The 19,059-nt window shown below is 46.2% G+C and overlaps 1 protein-coding gene across 1 annotated transcript in view; it reads right to left on the bottom strand.

Annotated features, from left to right (window-relative positions):
- Positions 1-6,730: 6,730 nt before the first annotated feature.
- Positions 6,731-19,059, bottom strand: part of LOC8028568 (achaete-scute complex protein T3) — a 32,717-nt gene continuing 20,388 nt past the window's right edge. Inside the window, exons 2-4 of the mRNA XM_029992395.4 lie at positions 18,220-18,544; positions 8,942-9,121; positions 6,731-8,503 (exon numbers count right to left, since the gene is read on the bottom strand). Of these exons, the coding sequence (XP_029848255.2) occupies positions 8,429-8,503; positions 8,942-9,121; positions 18,220-18,544 (580 nt within the window). The 3' untranslated portion in view covers positions 6,731-8,428. The remainder of the gene's footprint in view (positions 8,504-8,941; positions 9,122-18,219; positions 18,545-19,059) is intronic.

Genomic DNA, 19,059 nt, shown 5'->3' with positions numbered 1-19,059 from the left:
CGGTCTTTGTAGCATGTGCAGTGTCCATGGCCTTTATCCGGTTTAGGTTGCAACGAAAAGTCTGTCCTTTCGTCGTTACTCCCGTGCCGTAACCTTGCGCAGCTGTTTCGTGTCCCCTTCCTTTGCGACGGCCGGTCTCCCAGTTTTTTTCTCCTGTGACGTGCCGTCTGCCCGGGAACTTCGGTCTAAAAGAGACGATCCATCGGGGAATCCGCATTTGTGACGTTTGGAGCCTCTTTCTCATTTGCCAAAGGGTGCTGGTCGAAGATGGCAAAACTGCGCGGTGTTCCACAAAACGGAAGACAACATGACCTGTTGCCGACGGGACGCTCGTTTTCAAGCATGCAGTCGGCGACAGGGCCACTTGGAGCATTTTGTCGGACCTGCCGTGACGGCTCAAGATTTGCTTTTTCTTTTTCTTCTTTGTGCATAGCGTCGTTTTCAATTTCTGCTCAGCGGGGGAACGTGCAAACAGTGATGACGTCGTGTTTGTGTCTTTCAGTCGACGGGAGAAAAAAGCGGCACGACACTGCCCCTTTGCTCGTCGCACGTCGCAGATGGCTTCAGCGTGCGCGTGCAAACGTTTGACCAACCATTGTGCGTTCAGGAAAATAACTCTCCGTAGTACTTAAAGGCTAAAGCCTGTGTTCAAACATCTCTTCGGCTACGGTAATCTATGGAAAACGTGGCTTTTTGTTTTCGTCGCTGCTGCAGTGTTGAAGGTGTCCCACGCTTGCTCACTTTTGCCCAGCTGAAAGACAAAGTGTTTGTTGAGTTATTTCTGTTTTCTTTTTGTTCAGAGCCATAAAACATGCATTGCATCACATCGTCTGCATTGTGCATACACATTTTACGGCATTTTTTTCACCTATTTATATGAAACTTGCGCACGGCTGCTGATGGGTGGCATTGCGCAATACATCATTGTTTTTTTGCCATTTCGTCGCTGTATTTGTTTTTCATCTGTGGAATATTGGTGGCATTGCAATAAGCACATCTCCTTCATCAATACAGACATGGTTCCAGTTCGATCAGTGCCACATAAAAGTAGCGTAATTAAATTTTTTTTTTTTACTAACTTTTTTTTTTTTTTTTTTAATGTCTTCAGAAGATGCTTTAAACGATTGTGGTGCTCCAAGGGAACTTTACTGCACCGGTCAAAGAATTTCCTTCGTCAATTTGAAAACAGTAAATTGCGAATAAAATTGTTGGGATTCCTAAAGGCTCGAAGACTGAAGACTCGATATTGCTAGAAACGTTCCTAGAGGAGGGCAGTTCTGTGCCATGTGTACTCGAAACACCAGATGTTTTCACATTCTTTCTTAGAATACATGCAAGGCCTGGTTTTTTGGGGTTTTCTTCGTCGTAACATTTTTGCACAGTGCCGTAGGCCGTGTGCCCTTTGGCGAGACATACCGGTGATTTAGTGTGACAAAACTGTATGTATGTGTGTCTGTAAACCCGGAAGTCCTAGTTAACCTTACGTAAAAAATGTGCACTGTCGGCATGACCGTAGAAGTAGTTCAATTCAATTGTACGCCTACAGTAACCGACAATGCACATTTTTTTAAAGTTTATCGACAGCCCATTTTTTCTACCTTGCTTCACTTAACATATGCATATATCATTTGTAGTTCACCCCGTCAACCTTCGTTTTTCATCGGTGTCAGGAATGTCTGAATTGTAAGTTACCCTGTCCCCTGACCACAGTCCTAAACGTGCTGCCCACTTCCATTTCTTTTTTTTGGTCCGTGTGGGGTTGTATGCATAAGTAGTGGAGCGGCACATACAGTATGCTGCAATTCATCTGTGCAAGAGGCATTTTGCCGTGGACAGCCTGCCCGGGCATGAAGAATGAGGTGACGTAGGCTGTTCCCTGCAGTCAGTGCCTCTTACTCTAAGCGGTACCTAGGTTGCGATTTTCCAGCAGGCTTTGCAGAAGAAACCAAGCGGTTTGACTGCATTCGGAACATGACGTCTTGACCCCTGTCAGGTTCTGACCAAGCCTAGAACATAGCCAGCTCGGAGACTTCAACACGGGTTGCTGATTTGTGCCGTGACGCATTTTGGTTTGTGTTGTACATCGTGCTCTTTCGTGTTCCTTGATGCAGACGGATCTCGAGCTGCGCCTTTGTTTTCATTCTTACGGAGAATTTGTGTGTAAATCTGTGTCATTTTATTTTTTTTTTTTTTTTCTCATTTGGTCGACGTAGTCAAGTTTCATGTGGATGTGAATAAATATGCACCCGAAATATCTCAAAATTCCTGTCTGTCTATCCTCCGAGAGTTTGCTTTAATAGACTACTTTCATAAATCCATCACCGTGCGCGTCGCATTCTGTGAACCTGTGGGCCAGGTTCGGAGTGCGTATGGATTTTGCTTCCCACTGATTCCCACAATGCTTGACATGGCACTACGCCGCGATGAGGCGCTTCGAGTGTTGGAATAATTCTGTTTTCCACTAGGAGGCATACATTCCACTCATTTGCATGAAACAGCCAGAGGGTTCTGTAGGTAGGCAGGCAGGGCCGGATTATCCAGGGTACAGTCAACTAGAGGAGGGGTAATGAGATCAGGAGCAGACGTGTGCCATGCATTGCTGTGAAGCGGCGAGCGTGGAAAGGTCTCTGGTGTATGCGGCAGCGCAGCGGTACCATGGGCTGGAGGATGCAAGCGCTCCGAGGGCCTTCAATGAGCAGGTTTAGCTTGGCAGCGCAAACTGGCTCCTGATCAGATTTTTCCTCCCGTGTTTTCTATCGTTTATGTCGAATGAGGTGGAATGCCGATTTGACTATGACGACAACGACAGCTGTGGTGCAGCAAATGCAATGCAAAGCATGTGCTACTACGGCTCGTGCTACTACGGCTCGTGCTTTAGTGGCGCCCTCTCGTGCTGTCGACACGAAGTGAGCGCCCTTGAGCCTGCTACCCCACAGTTTATCATGCAACGTTTGCCCACTGTAGAATAAACCTTTGGTAATTGCAAACCACATGATTGAGGGCCCTGGGTAAATAAAAATACATTAGTTGCGTTAGATTTACCTGCACCGGTTTAGAAAAGTAGGGAAGTGTACTTTTGGTAAGTGTATTGAGATTAGGAGTGTCACAAACTTTTGTCGAACCTTGATTTTGACGTTGATCTGACGTTCTAACTTCTAAGGTTCGACTGGTTCGCCGAATCTTCAAACTTTCACTAAAGTTCAAAGAAATTTGACTTATGGACTTTGTTGCTTGGCGTCTACACAAATATTTCGAATTTTGGGAAACAAATAATTCAGAAAGGAGTTTATTTGATATTTTATAAAATGGTTATGAATGTTTACACCATATAAAAGCGAAAATATGCGCTTAATAATGTGAACCAGTGATGCCAATACACCCAACAATATTTCACTTTTCCTCCGCCAAAAGAAGTCTTTTTTTTTTTTTTTTTTTTTTTTTTTGCGCATGTTTTGAAAAGTTGAGGTTCAGGAAAATCTTTCTCGAACAGGACAAATCGGCGCCTCCACGTAACAATCCCAAATTTTCACCAAGGGTGTATTTTAGACTGCCGCTGTCACACTGTGCGTACATCGTACAAAAAGAAGCGGCGTTATAATAATATTTATTCTGGCTCGGGAGAGCCGCGACACCGCAGAAAGGCTGATGGCCCATACCGTAGAGGTCTGCGACGCCGCTCAATAGAAGGTTGAACAGTCATGGATTTGTACAGATGGCCATGACATAATGGTGTGCACTGTAGACACGATGACATAATTATGTGTGGAAACACTTCAAGCATCTTTGCAAGCATGTTTGCTTTATACATATGCAATCTTCGAACATAAGACAGTTTCTTGTTTTCTTTTTTTAATGAGCAATGTGAAGGGATCGGCATACAAGGAGGCGGGGCCGTACCCAGAAAAAAATTTCGGGGGGGGGGGGGGGGGGGGGGGGTTTCGGGGACAACGGCGGCCATTTTGAAAGTGTCTGTTGTCTTATTTTCGCCTATGAATCATGTGCATCGGTGGCATATAATGGAGAGTTACAGCACACTGGAGAACCGGTCCCGGTTTGGTACCCGGTAGCCGACCGGCGCCACTGCGCGTGCGCAGAGGTGGAGATTAAAATCGGTTGGCTGCCTGTGCACCGACCAGGGCCGTACCCAGAAAAAAATTTCGGGGGGGGGGGGGGGGGGGGGGTCAGAACCCCCTATCTCCCCCCCCCCCCACCCCCCCCCCCCCCCCCCCTGGTTACGGCCCTGCAAGGAGGAAACACGTCTCAGTCAGTGCCTCCAGGCGGTCTTTCGTGTCGCGTTGGCAGTGCGTTAGCGCGACTCGGTTAGGGGTGCATTTTACCTCGTGATATATCAAGACACAGCTTGCTTCCTGCGAAAAATGAGAGAGTCGAAGGAACTTGGCGCATGGTGGATGGCGGACGTCGAACGCCACGCGCAGCGGGCAGACGACAAGGTACAAGGTCGCTTCGTCTGCTGAATGCGTCGTCTGTTCTTGCGCCCATCGGGAGATGGCGCCACGAGTCCCATTGCCGCTTACTCGGTAGTTTCAGTCAGGACCAGCTTAAATAATTCAAGTTGGTCCTGGTCTCAGTAGTGTATATCTGTGCAATGAAATCAGCCTCTGATATAGGACGCTGCAGTAAGATCCGGAGCCCAAATTTTAGATTAAATGTCGCAGCGAAGTGTATCCAAACCGCTCTGAAATAGGCGACTACACGTTACTATGCACGTTACCGCACGCTAAACGGATTACGCTCCCGAGATTGCACACATAGCTACGCCCTTTCAGCACTCTTATTTTGAATAATACGTTTTGTTTTTCTTTTTTCTTTTTTTACAATAAGTTTTTGTATATGGTTATGTTGGGTGTAAAAAGCGCGCAGGAAAGGGTTTTGCCTGCGTTGCTGTTCAGGGAAGCGACAACCTACCCGTTTCAAAACAGCTACGGCGGAGGTTGTTTCATCGAATATCTATAGCCTTCATTCATGATCTTTACTTGGAGTTCCATTGCTTGAATTTCGAGATATTATGTTTTATGTGAAATATTGACGAGAACAAAGCAACATACTTACAGTCTTCGTAATTGTGGAGGCGATCCCCTGTAAATGAGTATCTTTCAATCGTCGAGTAGATCAGGCGGCAGAGGAGCAGTGAACACGGACATAATTCTTCCCTTGTGCGTGCCTAATTGCGTCGAATAATGATTTAGCGCCAGGGTCACCATTTTCAGGGTGTTCCAGCTCATAAGCACCAGAAGGGTGTTGCTTTAACACCCTCAGGGTGTCAGCCCTGGGACATGCTCATTCACGCCCCCGAGGGTGTAAATCGTTTTAGCGTGTACTTGTGGTTTTATTTATCAGTGGCGCGATAAATGAAAAGTAGGAACACATACACGTGAAGGCAGTGGAAACAGTTTATCGGAATACGTGGACAGGTACCGTACCCGAAAGATTGTCAGTGCTGCACGCTCGCCTCGAAAGGACGCGCGTCTATGTACAAACTTGAAAATGCCCAAACTTAAGCCCATCAACAAAGTCAGCGTTTCTTACAAGTTGCGACAGCGAGTATTGATATCATGTCTGGGCCGCCGTTTCTTCCAGGGGAATCACTCGTCGTTGCTTCTAGAGTCACTAAGCTACGCTCAGGCTAACGACACTCCATTCCACCACTGTCCTGTAAAAGCCGCCGTTTGTGTTGCCTAATGAAGAACATTGGCGATGGTCATGGCTCAAAAATATGACTTTCTACGGTGTCAAGAAACTCCAGCGATATTTTTTTGACGTGTTGCCGACTGTTTTAATATTTCCAGGGGACGTAAAAGCGCTCCCTGGAATTTAAGTGATTTTAACCAACAAGGTGGCTCAGGTGTCGTTAATCTGAAGCGTGCATTTGTGGCTCTAGATGCTGCACGCCAAAGGAACAGGTTGGCGGGCTTGAGTCCCAACCGTTATGCTTTCAATAACACACACGCACAAAAACCGAACATGGTCACTCAGACTCAGAAGACCGCACATGTTCCATACACACCAACCTTTATATAAACACTCAAAGAATCACGCAACAAAAATTCGTTGGGTAGACTAGTCAAACTTTGAGGACGCGTAGGAACGCATGCGTCGTTTCAAAATGACGTGCATGTGACCGTCGCTAAGCTTCGCGCGAAATAATGCCCATTTGTCTAAAAAAAAAGTACAGAAAAAAAATGTTGTGACACCGAATACAAGCAGCCAGAGGCGGCGATTTTCCAGTGAGTTTGGAGGGTTGCCGGCCCACACCAGACGTGCGCACTGCACGTGCGCAGAGACCAGATTCGCGTGAAGTGAGTCGTCTGCGCATGCGCCGACAGCAGCGCCACCGCAGCGGGGTTACGTCAGAGTCGCGCGAACTTCTGCCGAACTTGAGTTTCGACTGGTTTCGCGAACACTCGCGACCTTCCAACAAAATTCGAATTTTTTACAGTGTTGCCCGTCTAATACATAAAACTCCAAATGGAAACATATATAGCTTATACTGTAGTCTTTTACAAATTTTACAGAATATAGAAGCAAAGATTTGTCTCTCAATGATTTAGTAGTTGGCTTGTTTAATGTGAAGCAATACACCCGATAAATATTGCACCCTTCCTAAGCCGTGTGGCGTTAACTTGTTTTCAAAATCGGCTAGGGCACAGAATTTGTTTCAACTCGCGCGCTGCAAAAAGAAAAGTCGTGTCACCATCATCATCATTGACATTCGAACCTCAGTCGGACTTTGCTTTCAAGTTCGAAAAACGCGGATCTGGTTGAATTTGCATCTCGGCAGATTCGCAACGTCTCCAACGCTGTTCCTACTTTGTCCATTTCCTGAGGGCTCATCCTTCCTCTCCTTCGACGTAATGAGAAATATTTGCCCGCTTTTCGAACTGTCGTTTTCAGGGCACTTTCGCTACGAGAATTCACAGTTGGCTCGAATACGGGACGGTCGTGTTTCCTTTATACTTTGCACGACAGAAACAGACGAACAGAAATATACCGGTATATGATGAGATACGTGTGGCATAAACCCTGCGCGGTATAGCCTTCAACGCGAAAGACTGAATGCCCGAAGTGTGACGCAGGACTAGTAATGCAGCGCCATCTCCCGACGATCGACCGCGGCCAGTGTCAGCTAGAGAACAACGTGTCTCATCAAGCATAAAAAGTTGCCGGACTTGGACTGAATAGACGTTGCAACGGCGTTACTCGAAGGGATGCTCGGCTGACGAGCACTGTACAAGGCTATGCTGCGACGACAACGCCACCATGCCAGCGTGACGTCACGGAGCGAAGAGAGCGTGCTGGTTCGGTGGAAAAGCTTTCACTCTCAAATACGACGATAAACCTACACAGCTTCGAAGAAAAACGAGCCGAGAATCACCGCACAAGTCATGCGCAACGCTATCGGAGTCACTTCTGCCCGTTTGAAATTTTGTTTGCATGAACTCTCCCCCAATCAAAGGTTTTCCGCAGATATGTTCGAACTGTTGAGGCATTATTGGCTTCATGCAGAGCCGCTGAATAGTCACAGTACAGGTAGGAATGGTGTGGCTCACGATATTGCGGCTCATTTGACCGTTAGGCGGCAGTGAATCATGGCGTCACGCGAAGACACGTGACACCAATCGGCCATTTTGTCAACGCGTCGTACGACCTGTCGGGCGTCTTGTCGTGCATGCCTCTAGCACTTAAAAACTGGTTCGCACAGTGGCGAACGAGTGCCTTAAAGCCTCTTGGGGTCTCTTGCAACGAGAGCGGACGAACGAGTCGACTGGCGCCATCTATCGGGTAGAAAAGGAACACTTAAAATGTTCGTCTATTTCTTTCTTTCTTGGCTCGAAAAAAACTCTTGGTAATTTTATAAACGACAATTTCTCATATATAATACGTACATTCGACCTCTCAAATATACTGCCAAGCCTTCGCTTTAGTGAAATGCAGTTCCAGGATCACTTCATAGATGGCGCCAGCGTCTGTCGTCGTAAGAGATCACAAGAACTCGGTCGTAAGCATTAGAAGAGTGTAAACGGGCCTTCATGATGATGCCTCCAGCGTCGCACGCATCTTCGTAAGCGGAATCAGTCCATGTGAAACGACCTACACATGAAGACGAGTAATGGATCGCACTGTGTGAGAAAACTCACTGATACCGGCCGAATGGGCCTTTAACCAAGTCAGTATTTACACACAACAAGAACGACTCGGCAGTTCACACCCAGCACACGAGGAAGGGCGACGGCGGTAGGCCTAACGAAGCTTTGGGCCGTGGTTAGACGCCAGGAACTTGGGCACTGTGGCTGGCTTCCGTCGGTATATAATACTGGATCCGGGAAGTGAACGCCGCGATGTCGGTGTTCCGCCGCTCTCGTTCGCAGGCCAGCTTGCTCGGACGGTGATTTCGTTTGGGGCGTCCTCATCAGCTGGCGAACGTCGAAGGGTACTCTTCGTAGAAGTTGAGGTAACTCGGGTAGCTTTCGGATGCACATGTGGCCTGCGAAAAACCGGTCGAACGGATGTTTACTAAGATGCCTACGGCCAATGGGCTCATGCACGTCGGACAACACTAACACAACGTAGGCGCTTTTTTTATTTATTTCTTACTTTGACAAAGTTGTGAAGGGCACTAAACTTTGCCGCCTGCTCTGGATCGATCACTTTCCGCCACACTATAGACTCCGTTTCGCATCAAGTCCAACCGCGACCGTCGCTACACAATCAGGATGAAGCCAATTCTATCAGCACCAAAAGTGCATCCTCACGGTGGTCGTCGTCTTTGCGCGTCCGCCATCAACGATTAACCTGATGACGCCCTGTAAACAAGTGCGTTATCGGTAGACACCCATCTCAATAAAGTTTGTTCATCCATCCATCCATTTATGCGCCGCTCCGACAACAGCGCCAGCTCAGCGGCGTGCGTGCGGGCTCTTACGTTCTCTAGGGTGATCCAGCGCTGACTAGCTTCGTTCTCCTTGTTGCTCTGCATCAAGGCGGGCTCCTGGTAGGCCTCAGTGACCACGTCCGGGGCCGACGAGGACACCGACTTGTCGGCGTCGTCCAACAGCTCCTGGAGGGCGTGGATGTACTCGATGGCCTTGTGCAGCGTCTTCACCTGCGCAGCAAGGGTCGACGGTGCACGCCCGATCACGCAACGGGACCCTTTGAACCGACCGTGCATGCAGCCACAACTACCAAGAAGACAAGGCCTTTAGAATTTGCATAACACTCATGTTGTCAAGAAAGACAGTGAAGAAACAGTTGCGTACCACGCAAATTTAGGTGGGCTCCTAATGACTTCATGAATATGACCTATCTTGCACTAACACATAAACACTGAAAGACGTCATTTTGAGTCCAGATAGGAGCTCCAAGAAGAAGGGACTTTATGAGAAAATCGTGAGGGTGCAGGCGAGCTGGTGAATATTATTCATGTTGAATTAACCTGAGACTGGGGTAGAGAAGAAACAAAAAAAAAAAAAAAAAACGCAGAAGGGACAGAAAACAGACAGACGTCGTCCTGTCTGTTTTCTGTTCGTTTTACGTTTTGATGTTTCTTCTCTATCCCAGTATCAGGTTATTTCAACATGGACTCTATGAGATTCCTTTATTTCTTTTTTTTTTTTAGTCTACTTGAATATTGGTGTTAGCTACAATACTTTTTTCGTTTGTACTTGTGCCACTAATAATTGAAGTGTACGTATTAAATATTCAAAGCCTCGTTTTGTCACGTTTTAGTTAAATTACAAAAAAAAAAAAAAAAAAAAAAAAAACTCCAGTTTGTGCAGAAACGGCCATATAAAGAGCCAGAAAGAAATAACAATCTGTGTCGCCGCAAGGTCTTCAACGCTCTCCTGAAAACACGTTTTACTAAGTTGAAGTGAGCGTTATCCCCTAACTTCCATGAGTCCGTATCCTCTTTACGTTACGTAATGATACTGGCGTCTTAATTTTACTCTACTTCTGTCCAGGTAACTGCCGACGAGCGCGGCCTGCATCGTCTGCTTCCAGAGTTTCGGAAGGCGAGCTGCGCGTTGGCCTTGTCTAATTCAGACCAAATAATTCTTTACCCCCGTGCGCAACATATGGAATCGGGAACAGAAACGCGAAAACTGACCGATGAATACCTAAGAAACTGCTACCTTTTCGCAAAATCCGTAAATTGGTCAAGCCTCAGATAACAGTTGGCGTCAATAATCCAATTGCCCCAACGTGAGCTACGAAACTATTAATTAAAAATATTAACCAACAATATGTTTGACAACTGACTTTGCCCACGAGTGTCATTACCTCATTTAAAATCCGTCGAGCCTGACACTCAGATCGCAAAGACGGCACCCCTGTAACTACCACATCTTATCAAACACACTGCCTCTAATGATACTAGCGAGTTAAAAATTTGATACATGTTCTGCTGGCCTCCGGTGTATTCTAGTGTCTATAATTCTACGGATGATTGGAATCTCAGGGGTGTGAGGTGTCCGCCGCAGAGAGTGGAATGCTCTTCCCATTATTATACTGCTTTTGGTAGCACTACTTATTCCATTAAAATTCATTCAAGTTAAATGGAGAAGCGACATCACCGTTATCATTTCTCATCGCTGAAGAGCTATCCGGTCTGAATCGTTTTTGTTTTCGGGCATATGACACGGACAAGGCCGACGCGCAGTGTGCATTCTCAAACTCGGGAAGCAGACGATGCAGGTCTGCGTTCGTCGGCAGTATACGTACCTGGACAGAAGTCGAGTAAAATTAAGACGCCAGTATCATTACGCAACGTAAAGAGGATAAGGATGCATGGAAGTCAGGATAACGTCCACTTGAACTTAATAAAACGTGTTTTCAGGAGAGCGTTGAAGACCTTGCGGTGGCACACATTTTTTTTCTGGCTCTTTATATGGCCGTTTCTGCATAAACTGAAGTTTTTGTAATTTAACTAAAACGTAACAAAACGAGGCTTCAAAAATTTAACACGTGCAATTCAATTATTAGTGATGTGAGAACAAAGGAAACAAAGTATTATTGCTAACACTTAGATCTAAGTTTAAAAAAAAATCATAAAGTATAATTTTTTTTAGTTCTTATTTGGACCCAAAAATAACCTCTTTCATAGTCTGTATTTTAGTGTAAGGTAGGGCATATAGCGAAGTAGTTAGGCGCCCACTTAAAGTTGTTTAATACGCAATCGTTTTTTCCCATTTTTTCTAACTGCGTGGGTTTTATGCAAATTCCAGAAGTTTGGAGCATAACATCACCAAAAACAATTTTTTTTTCACATAAATTTATTTTATTCAGCTTATTATTATTATTTTTTTTTGTACATATCCCAGACATGAGAAATGTGCCGCATCTGTTTTTAGTTTTCAGTTTGACAAGAAATCGTGTAAAGAGGCACGTTGCGCAGATCACACTGTCTTCGCAGTTGTTTTGGAGGAAACTGCCGATGATGCCGAGCCCTTCTGCGTCACGAACACAGTTCTGATGCCCAGTGGCGTACCAACTTGTTTTTGAGTGGGGGGGGCAAACCAGACCCTCTCCCCCCCCCCCCCCCCCCTAAAGCGAAAATTCGGCGCAACTTTTGTCCAACTTTTCTAAAGATTTGGCAATGATTCGGCAAAATTACAACGTTACCAGACTTAACATTGATATTTTGTTTTTTCTCACGAAAAAAATTTTGCTTCTTCTTAAAATAAATACAACTTGTAGTGCCTATTGAAAGAGTTATGACTAAATAAGGTGATATTCTAGAAGATAATTGTATCGATGTCGCTTCTGTGTGTTTACTTGTAATTTTGGTGTATGCTTCCAGAAAGTGGCGTGACAACGAGGTTGGGTAGTAGCCGGCACAGTCACGAATCACACTACGAGAGCTTTGATTTTGAGGCTTCATCAGCGCACGCCTGCAAGTGTGTTTACATTGTTAAAATAACGGCAATCACTGCGTTCTTACTTTCTCTGGTAGTCGCCGTTTCGTGCGCGAAAACGGATGCAACGGTTGCTGAGCCTTCACCAGAAGAGATAACAATATTGTAAATATGCATGTTTTTCGATTTGAGTCACTTGACGTCAGCTTTGCATGAAAGTGCGCGTTCCATATTAGCAACGTGCCGTTTTTAACCTTTAAAATTCCGGTTTCTCGTGTTCGGACACACACGGACGTTTAGGAAGATGGGGAGAGTTAGGAATGGTCGGATGTGCAACGTCGACCATGATAGTTCTGTGTTTAACGAATATTTTTCATCAGTGTTTACTAACGAGTGCTTGGACTCCGTCCCCACTCTCCCTGAAGAGCTTTACGAGCGCATGCATCCTATTAACGTTAACTCCGCCGGTATTATAACTAGGGTTCGGAGTTTTCGGTTTAAACCGATAAAAACCGATAAAAGTACGCCGAATCCATTTTCGGAAATTCGGTTTTAACCGGAAAAGGTCAGTTTTTAGGTTCGGCAGTTTTAATTTAAACCGATAAAAACCGATAAAATTTCGTCGAATCCATTTTTTAAAATTCAGTTTTAACCGGAAAAGGTCACTTTGACCGTCCAGTCGTACCGCAGAGCCGTGGCGAGCCTGTTTTCAAACTCGTTGTTAGGAAGGCTGACTGGATGCAAGCTCTGCATGTTGTGTTGTGCTTCAAAACGTCGCACCGTGTCTCTTTCGGCGATTTTGGCTCATGCAGCGCGTCATCTCCTCAGCCTGCGTCCAGTGTTAGCGTTGAGAGGGCGTTCTCGAAGCTCAGGTCATATATTAACAGGAAAGAAATAGTGTGGATCAAGAAGGAGAACCTGGGAAAGTACATGTTTGTGTGTACTATAATGAGATCACGTATTCCTGATGTACAGAAGGTGAGGTTTCATGTTTTTGGGGCATAGGCTTCATATCTGACTTGTTTGTATTTCTGCGTTTTTTTCTTGTTTCTTTTAGAGTTGCACACATTTGCCAAATGAAGTGTCCATTTCTTTTTCAATGTATCTGTGCCGTTATTCTTTGAATGATCACAAATATAAGAGCTACGTACAAGGATCATCTGATCCGGTGTCCGTTGGTTTTTATTTTATATTCACCGAAAAAAGCCGATAAATTTTTGCGGGCATAAATATACGCCGAAAAAAACCGAAAATTAAATTTTAAAATAAACACCGAAAAAAGTACGCCGAATTTTGAAAAAATAGAAACCGAAAACGCAGAACCCTAATTATAACATTGATTGATAAACTAAAACTTACTTCGTCCGCTGGAACCGACAACATCAACTCTAAAATTTAAAAGAAACACCAGTGTTATTTCGAGTGAGTATTTAAAACTTATCTTTATTCAGTCCTTATCTCAAAGGTGCCTTCCATCTGACCAAAAGGTGGGAAGGGTAATTCCCATGGAGTCTTTAAACAGGGCAGCCGCTCTTCCGCATCTAATTATCGCCCTAATTCATTGACTTCAATTTCTTGCAAACTACTTGAGCATATCCTCTATTCCAATATCATGAGGCACCTATCATCCCATTTCTTTTCTTTAAACAGCAGCACGGTTTTCAAAAAGGTACGTACTTTCCTGCGAGACACAACTCTGCGACTTCATCCATGACTTGCACACTAACCTTGAACCTTGAACCTTCTCCTGGTGTTCCCCTGGGGTTCGTACTTGGGCCCTTACTCTTTTTAATATAATTATTAATGACATCCCCATTGGGATTTCTTCAAAAAACCGCTTTTTCGGCGACGACTGCGTCATCCATAACAAAGTAACTTGTGTGCAAAATAATAACCAGCTTCAGGAAGATCTAGAGAAAATTAACAATTGGTGCAAAGAGTGGATTATGTCATTAAACAAGTATAAACGCAAACTAATCCACTTCACCAAGAAAAAAAAAAAACACTGTCATTTAATTACTTCTTGTACTCCGATCTGATTGAGACCGCTACTGTGTATAAATACCTTGGTGTAAGACTAACATCTGACCTTCCCTAAAATAACCACATTGAAGTCATTACTGCCGATTCATCTGGAACTCTTGGACTAAGCAGACGTAACCTAAAAAGGGCTCCACCCTTTGTTCGTAAGCTAACCTTGGACACGTACGTCAGACCAAAAATAGAATATGCTTCAACCATGTGGAATACCCATCGACTGTACCTCACCAATACCCTGTAGAGGCAGTTCAGAACAGAGCTGCTCGCTTCATTTCATCCACTTATGACTTTTTTTTTTCAGTGTCTCAGCGCTAAAAACTGAACTAACCATGTCCTCTTTGCAGCTTCGCAGAAAAGTCTCTCAGCTGTGCTTTATTCACAAAATCTACTACCACATTCCCGACTTCAAAACCACTTTGTTATTACCCCCCGACCGAACATCTTCTCGCCTCAACAACGTCTGCACCATCAAGCACATTTCTGACTCTACTAACGCTTTCAATTGGTCATTCCTTTCTCAAGCCATCAGCCACTGGAACAGTCCCCCATCCTCCATTGTCACCATCTTGGACCCTGCTGATTTCTCCTCTGCAGTAAAACTACACCTTTCTTGGCCCATGTGATGGTGTGCGGGGCTAGGCAGATAGGTGAAAACCCTTACGCAGAGCGCCTGCCGGGCCAGACTTGTACGTAGTTCAACTACTTTACTCAAGTTACTGTAGTTTAACTACTTTTCTGGGTAGTTTAGTAACTTTTAATTACATTTATATTCTAGTAATTCGTAGTTCACTTTAACTACTTTTCCGAGTGACTTCCACTCAAATTACAAATTACTTTCTAATTTTAGTGGTTGTTTTGCCTATCAACACAGAAAAGATGTCGGAAGGTCAGCTGATATTTGCAGAGCTGGAAGCATGCGGAGTAGAAAAGGGGGGGATGGGAAGGAAGAAAGTGATTTAGATAGTCCAAAAAACCCCAAAATTTTAACGAGCCCCCCCCCCCCCCCCCCCCCTCCCCCACTGCAACAACACTGCTACGAGGCGCGGGGAGCGAACAGACACGACGCAAGAGAGGTCGAGTAACTGTGGGATTAGCTCCGAATAGTGGCGTTTCTTTGTATTCCGAAGCTCAAGGAGACTTGACGCATTTGAAGAAAGGGCTTGTCCCCGCTTCTCTCCAATGTAGGAATTCTTGCCCACTATAGGAGGTGCACACACTGCAACTTTTACGGTGCAGGCGATAGAACCCCTAACAACGACGCTCACGCCGGACGGGCTGCTCGTGTATCACTCGAAGCGCGTTAACCCACCCCCGCGCCTGCGTTCACGCCGCTTCGCGGTGACGGTGTGCGGCTGCTAATTACAATTCTATTAACCCACCTAGCCCCCCCACCCCCCGTACACGCCGCTTTGCGGCGTCCGGTCGGCAACCCAAGCCCCGCTGCCCCCCATGCACTTCCGTAAATAGAGTCGATACGATTTAGTTTAGCGATGTTTCGTCAACAACATTCGTTTTTTTAGTGTTAATGGTAAAAAAGAAATGTAAATATCGCCAAATGCCTCGACAAAACAAAATGTTCGAGAAAAAAAATAAAAAGAAGTAAGCCGGCCCACACCATAAATAGAACCCGGGTCTGACAGGTATGAGGCAGACATCTCACCACTAAGTTACGCTACCTCTTCGGAAACTCGCATTGCATCCGCTGCCTATGTTGACGGCGGCAGCGCCTATCTCCAAGCAAGCAAGCAAAACTTTATTTTGTGTAAGGGCCTACGTCCTGGTCTGGACGGCCCGTCCGGCCCATGTCTCGCGGATGGATTCCGTTAGGTTACCGTGTAGCCTTGTTCGTGGGGCAAGGCTCCACAAACCAGCCAATCCGGCGTGCGTGAGCACCGTTGCTAGGGTTTGTATCGCCTGCGCGTTAAAAATATGCCCGCGCGGGTCGGGGGGCAGTGCCCTTGGTATTCCTTGGGCGCCGCCGGCCTGTGTCTGCTCTGCCCAGTGGCGGCCGTTTCAGGGGGGGCAAAACGCATGCCTTGCCCCCCCACTCTGAGAACTGGGGGGGCAAGTGCCCCCCTTGCCCCCCCGGTTGGTACGCCCATGCTGATGCCTTTGTGAAGCGATGTGTATCTTGATGTCGGCCTTGCCTCGGTGCGAAACTGAAGATGTGGAGTTCTGCCAGGCACTGTTAGTGTGTTCCCTCACATCACAGGCGCACGTGGTACAAAATCCACACTTGTCAGCTTTCCGCAAAAGTGACAAAGCACGGAAACTCAGTCGCGTATGATCTCAGAAATACTTTCAAGTACTTCCTTTTGGCTTTCGAAAGCGCCATCGATCGTTCCAACTAAACTCGGTTAAACACAAAGAGTAGTTCGGCGTTCCGCACTTCACTCGACGACCTGATAAAGCCAACTGAAGCCAACTGAAGCCTAGCGGACCAACGCGATCATACAAGCCGTGTTTCAAAATGCGCTCGAACTTATACTCCAGAGAAGAGGTCTCGTACCTTGGCCTTTGGCGTTTGTAAATCTACCCTCGTTTTACGCTGCTGCTTGAGTTGTGACGTGGTAACCCGCCGGAGTAACCTAAACCTACTCTCGAGTGATTTGCGCTGACACGCGCATAATAATTATAGCAATAAAGCGTAAAAAAAAAATATATATATATACAGCGGCCATTTTTTGGGAGATTTGAGGTCGCATCCGTACAATCGGGAGTTGTGATCCAGGTATGCAGCAGTAAACACTAGTGTGACTAAATGGCGGAGCCAGACTATCGCCAACTCCTCGTTTGACACGCGTTAAATTCAGCGCTTGCGGGGAAGCGGCCTAACAGCAGTCTTAAGTAGTAACGCGTTACTAGTAACGCGTTACTGTAACTTTGTTACTTTTTTGGTAACTTGTAACTGTAACGAGTTGCTTTTTAAGAATATAACTTGTAACTGTAGTTCTATTACTTTTTTCTGAGGTAACGATGAAAGTAACGATGTTACTTTTGTCGTTACTTTCCAGTGTTTTATGAATAATATATCACTGAACGAGGTGCAATTTAGCCATTCCTTGCACTTTCCAGATCGCCTATTCCGACATTTCGAGTGTCAAGTTGGCCTTGCACAAAGTTGTGAATACGTTCTTTCTCGCGAGTCACGACCCGAATATAGCCACGTGTAGATTTTATGAAAAAATATCTGGTTATCTTTACGCACGCGCTTGTACTTTGTGACTGAACACTTACATCTTAGTGTCTTGAAGCACTATCTTGTTGCGGTTTTTCTTTTTTCTGTGCAAACGCTTTTTAATCGGGTGAATTAACCGTGAAACATCAATACGCGTGGAGGGCACTGCGCATGTCTCGTATTTTGATTAGCGCCACTACTCCGCAATGCGCATGTTTCGTATTTTGATTTGAGCCACAACTCTGGCGTGGAAACTTTCAAACACTAACTTCGAGAAGCAACTGCTGCTAACAAAATGGACAATCGGGCGAGTTGGTAAGAGTTCATAATTACTTACAGCGCGACTGGGACAAGGACAGAAAGAGGAGAAACACAGAAACACAGGACAAGCGCCGACCGCGCTTGTCCTGTGTTTCTGTGTTTCTCCTCTTTCTGTCCTTGTCCCAGTCGCGCTGTAAGTAATTATGAACTGCTGCTAAGTTACAATATGAAGTAAAACGCGTTTTTTTTTTATTTTATGCAATAAAACGCTGTGAGGGGCGTTTTCTAGTTTTTTCTATATTTTTTTTGTGTTATAGAAAAGTAACTGAAAAGTAACGTCGTTACTTTTTAAAAGTAACTGTAACGGTAACTTCGCTACTTTCTTCCGAAAGTAAGTGTAACGAATTACTTTTTAAAAGTAACTCACCCAAGACTGCAGTAGCACCGAGTTTGGGGCGGGACATATTTTACGCCGCTCTGCGATCGCGAAATGTAGATCCCAGGTCTGACGAGCAGGAAGCTTCTTGAACCTTCCGAAATTGTGTGTGCCACTTGGACATGCAGAATTGTGCTCTTTTTGCAACATAAGCGCCGCGTGCTAGCGTTGAACCGCCGCCTCATGTCGTCGCGCCCGTCGCGTCTCCTGCAAGATCAACGGTCGCTTCTCCCGCAATACTTGGAGTCAAAAATGCGAGACCGTTGCGGAAGGCTGAGAAGGAGGTTTTTCTGGAGTGCCTTCATGTTGGTTTCCCTCCTCCTCAGCCTTCCTAGTGCTTGCCCTTTCTCGCCTCGCCTGGCGTCGCCTTCGCCTGTACTGCACGACAGTACGGAGCAATATAAACAGCCCAGCTTGACGCGGCGTCGCCTTACCTTCGACAGCCTCTTGGCCCTGTTCTCGATAGGCACGCACTTGCGGAGCCTGGAGAAGGCGTTGTTGACGGCCTGGACCCTGCGGCGCTCCCGGGCGTTCCTCCGGGCCACCAGGTGGGGCGGCTTCTCGCGGTGCGGCACGTGCTTGTAGGCCGACTTGGGCGACGCCGCGTCGGCCCCCGGAGATGCCGCCGACGTGGACGATGTGACGGCAGACGACGGGGAGCCGTCCTTGGCCGCCGTCAAGGGGCCCAGGTCCGAGTCCCTGCTCGAGGAGTCGTCGGGAGTCTCCGGCGAGCACGGCTGGAACGACGTCCGCTGGCTGCTGCGAGGAGAGGGGGAGAAAAACGCTTCGTCAGTCGGGGTCACCTTGTGAGAACACGGTGTATTCGCACAACCGAGATTCTCCCACGAGGAGAGGATTGAACGCCGTCGAGTTTGGCTAAATTGTCACTAATTACGATTACACTCGCGTAAAAGTAAGCGTATGTTACTTCAAAAAGTATTTCGTTACTTTACGGGCGTTACTCTCAACCTTACTGTCCTGGGGTAAGACAAAAAAACACAAGTGTTATAGAAGCGTTTATTGTTGCCGCCACTCACGCTTTCCTGATCTTGAGCAACATCTGGCTCTCAAAAGTTCCATCGGACATCATGTCTCATTTATACGTAAACATGTCGTCCCTCCGAGCTGGAAAAACTTTTCAATCGGCCTTTTCCAAATAGGTGCTGCCACCTGGACGCGCGACTGGGTACGAGATTGAGTAAACGATTGGCTTGCAAGGTCTCTCCTACCCGTTCGACACCCAGATCGTCAGCCAGATCCTGTTGGCTCATTGA

The sequence above is a fragment of the Ixodes scapularis genome, unplaced genomic scaffold (genome assembly GCF_016920785.2).
Source record: "Ixodes scapularis isolate PalLabHiFi unplaced genomic scaffold, ASM1692078v2 PGA_scaffold4__175_contigs__length_147842914, whole genome shotgun sequence".
Classification (NCBI taxonomy): Eukaryota; Metazoa; Arthropoda; class Arachnida; order Ixodida; family Ixodidae; genus Ixodes; species Ixodes scapularis.
Note: the sequence above shows the minus strand (reverse complement) of the source record. Positions and strands in the feature narration are given on the sequence as shown.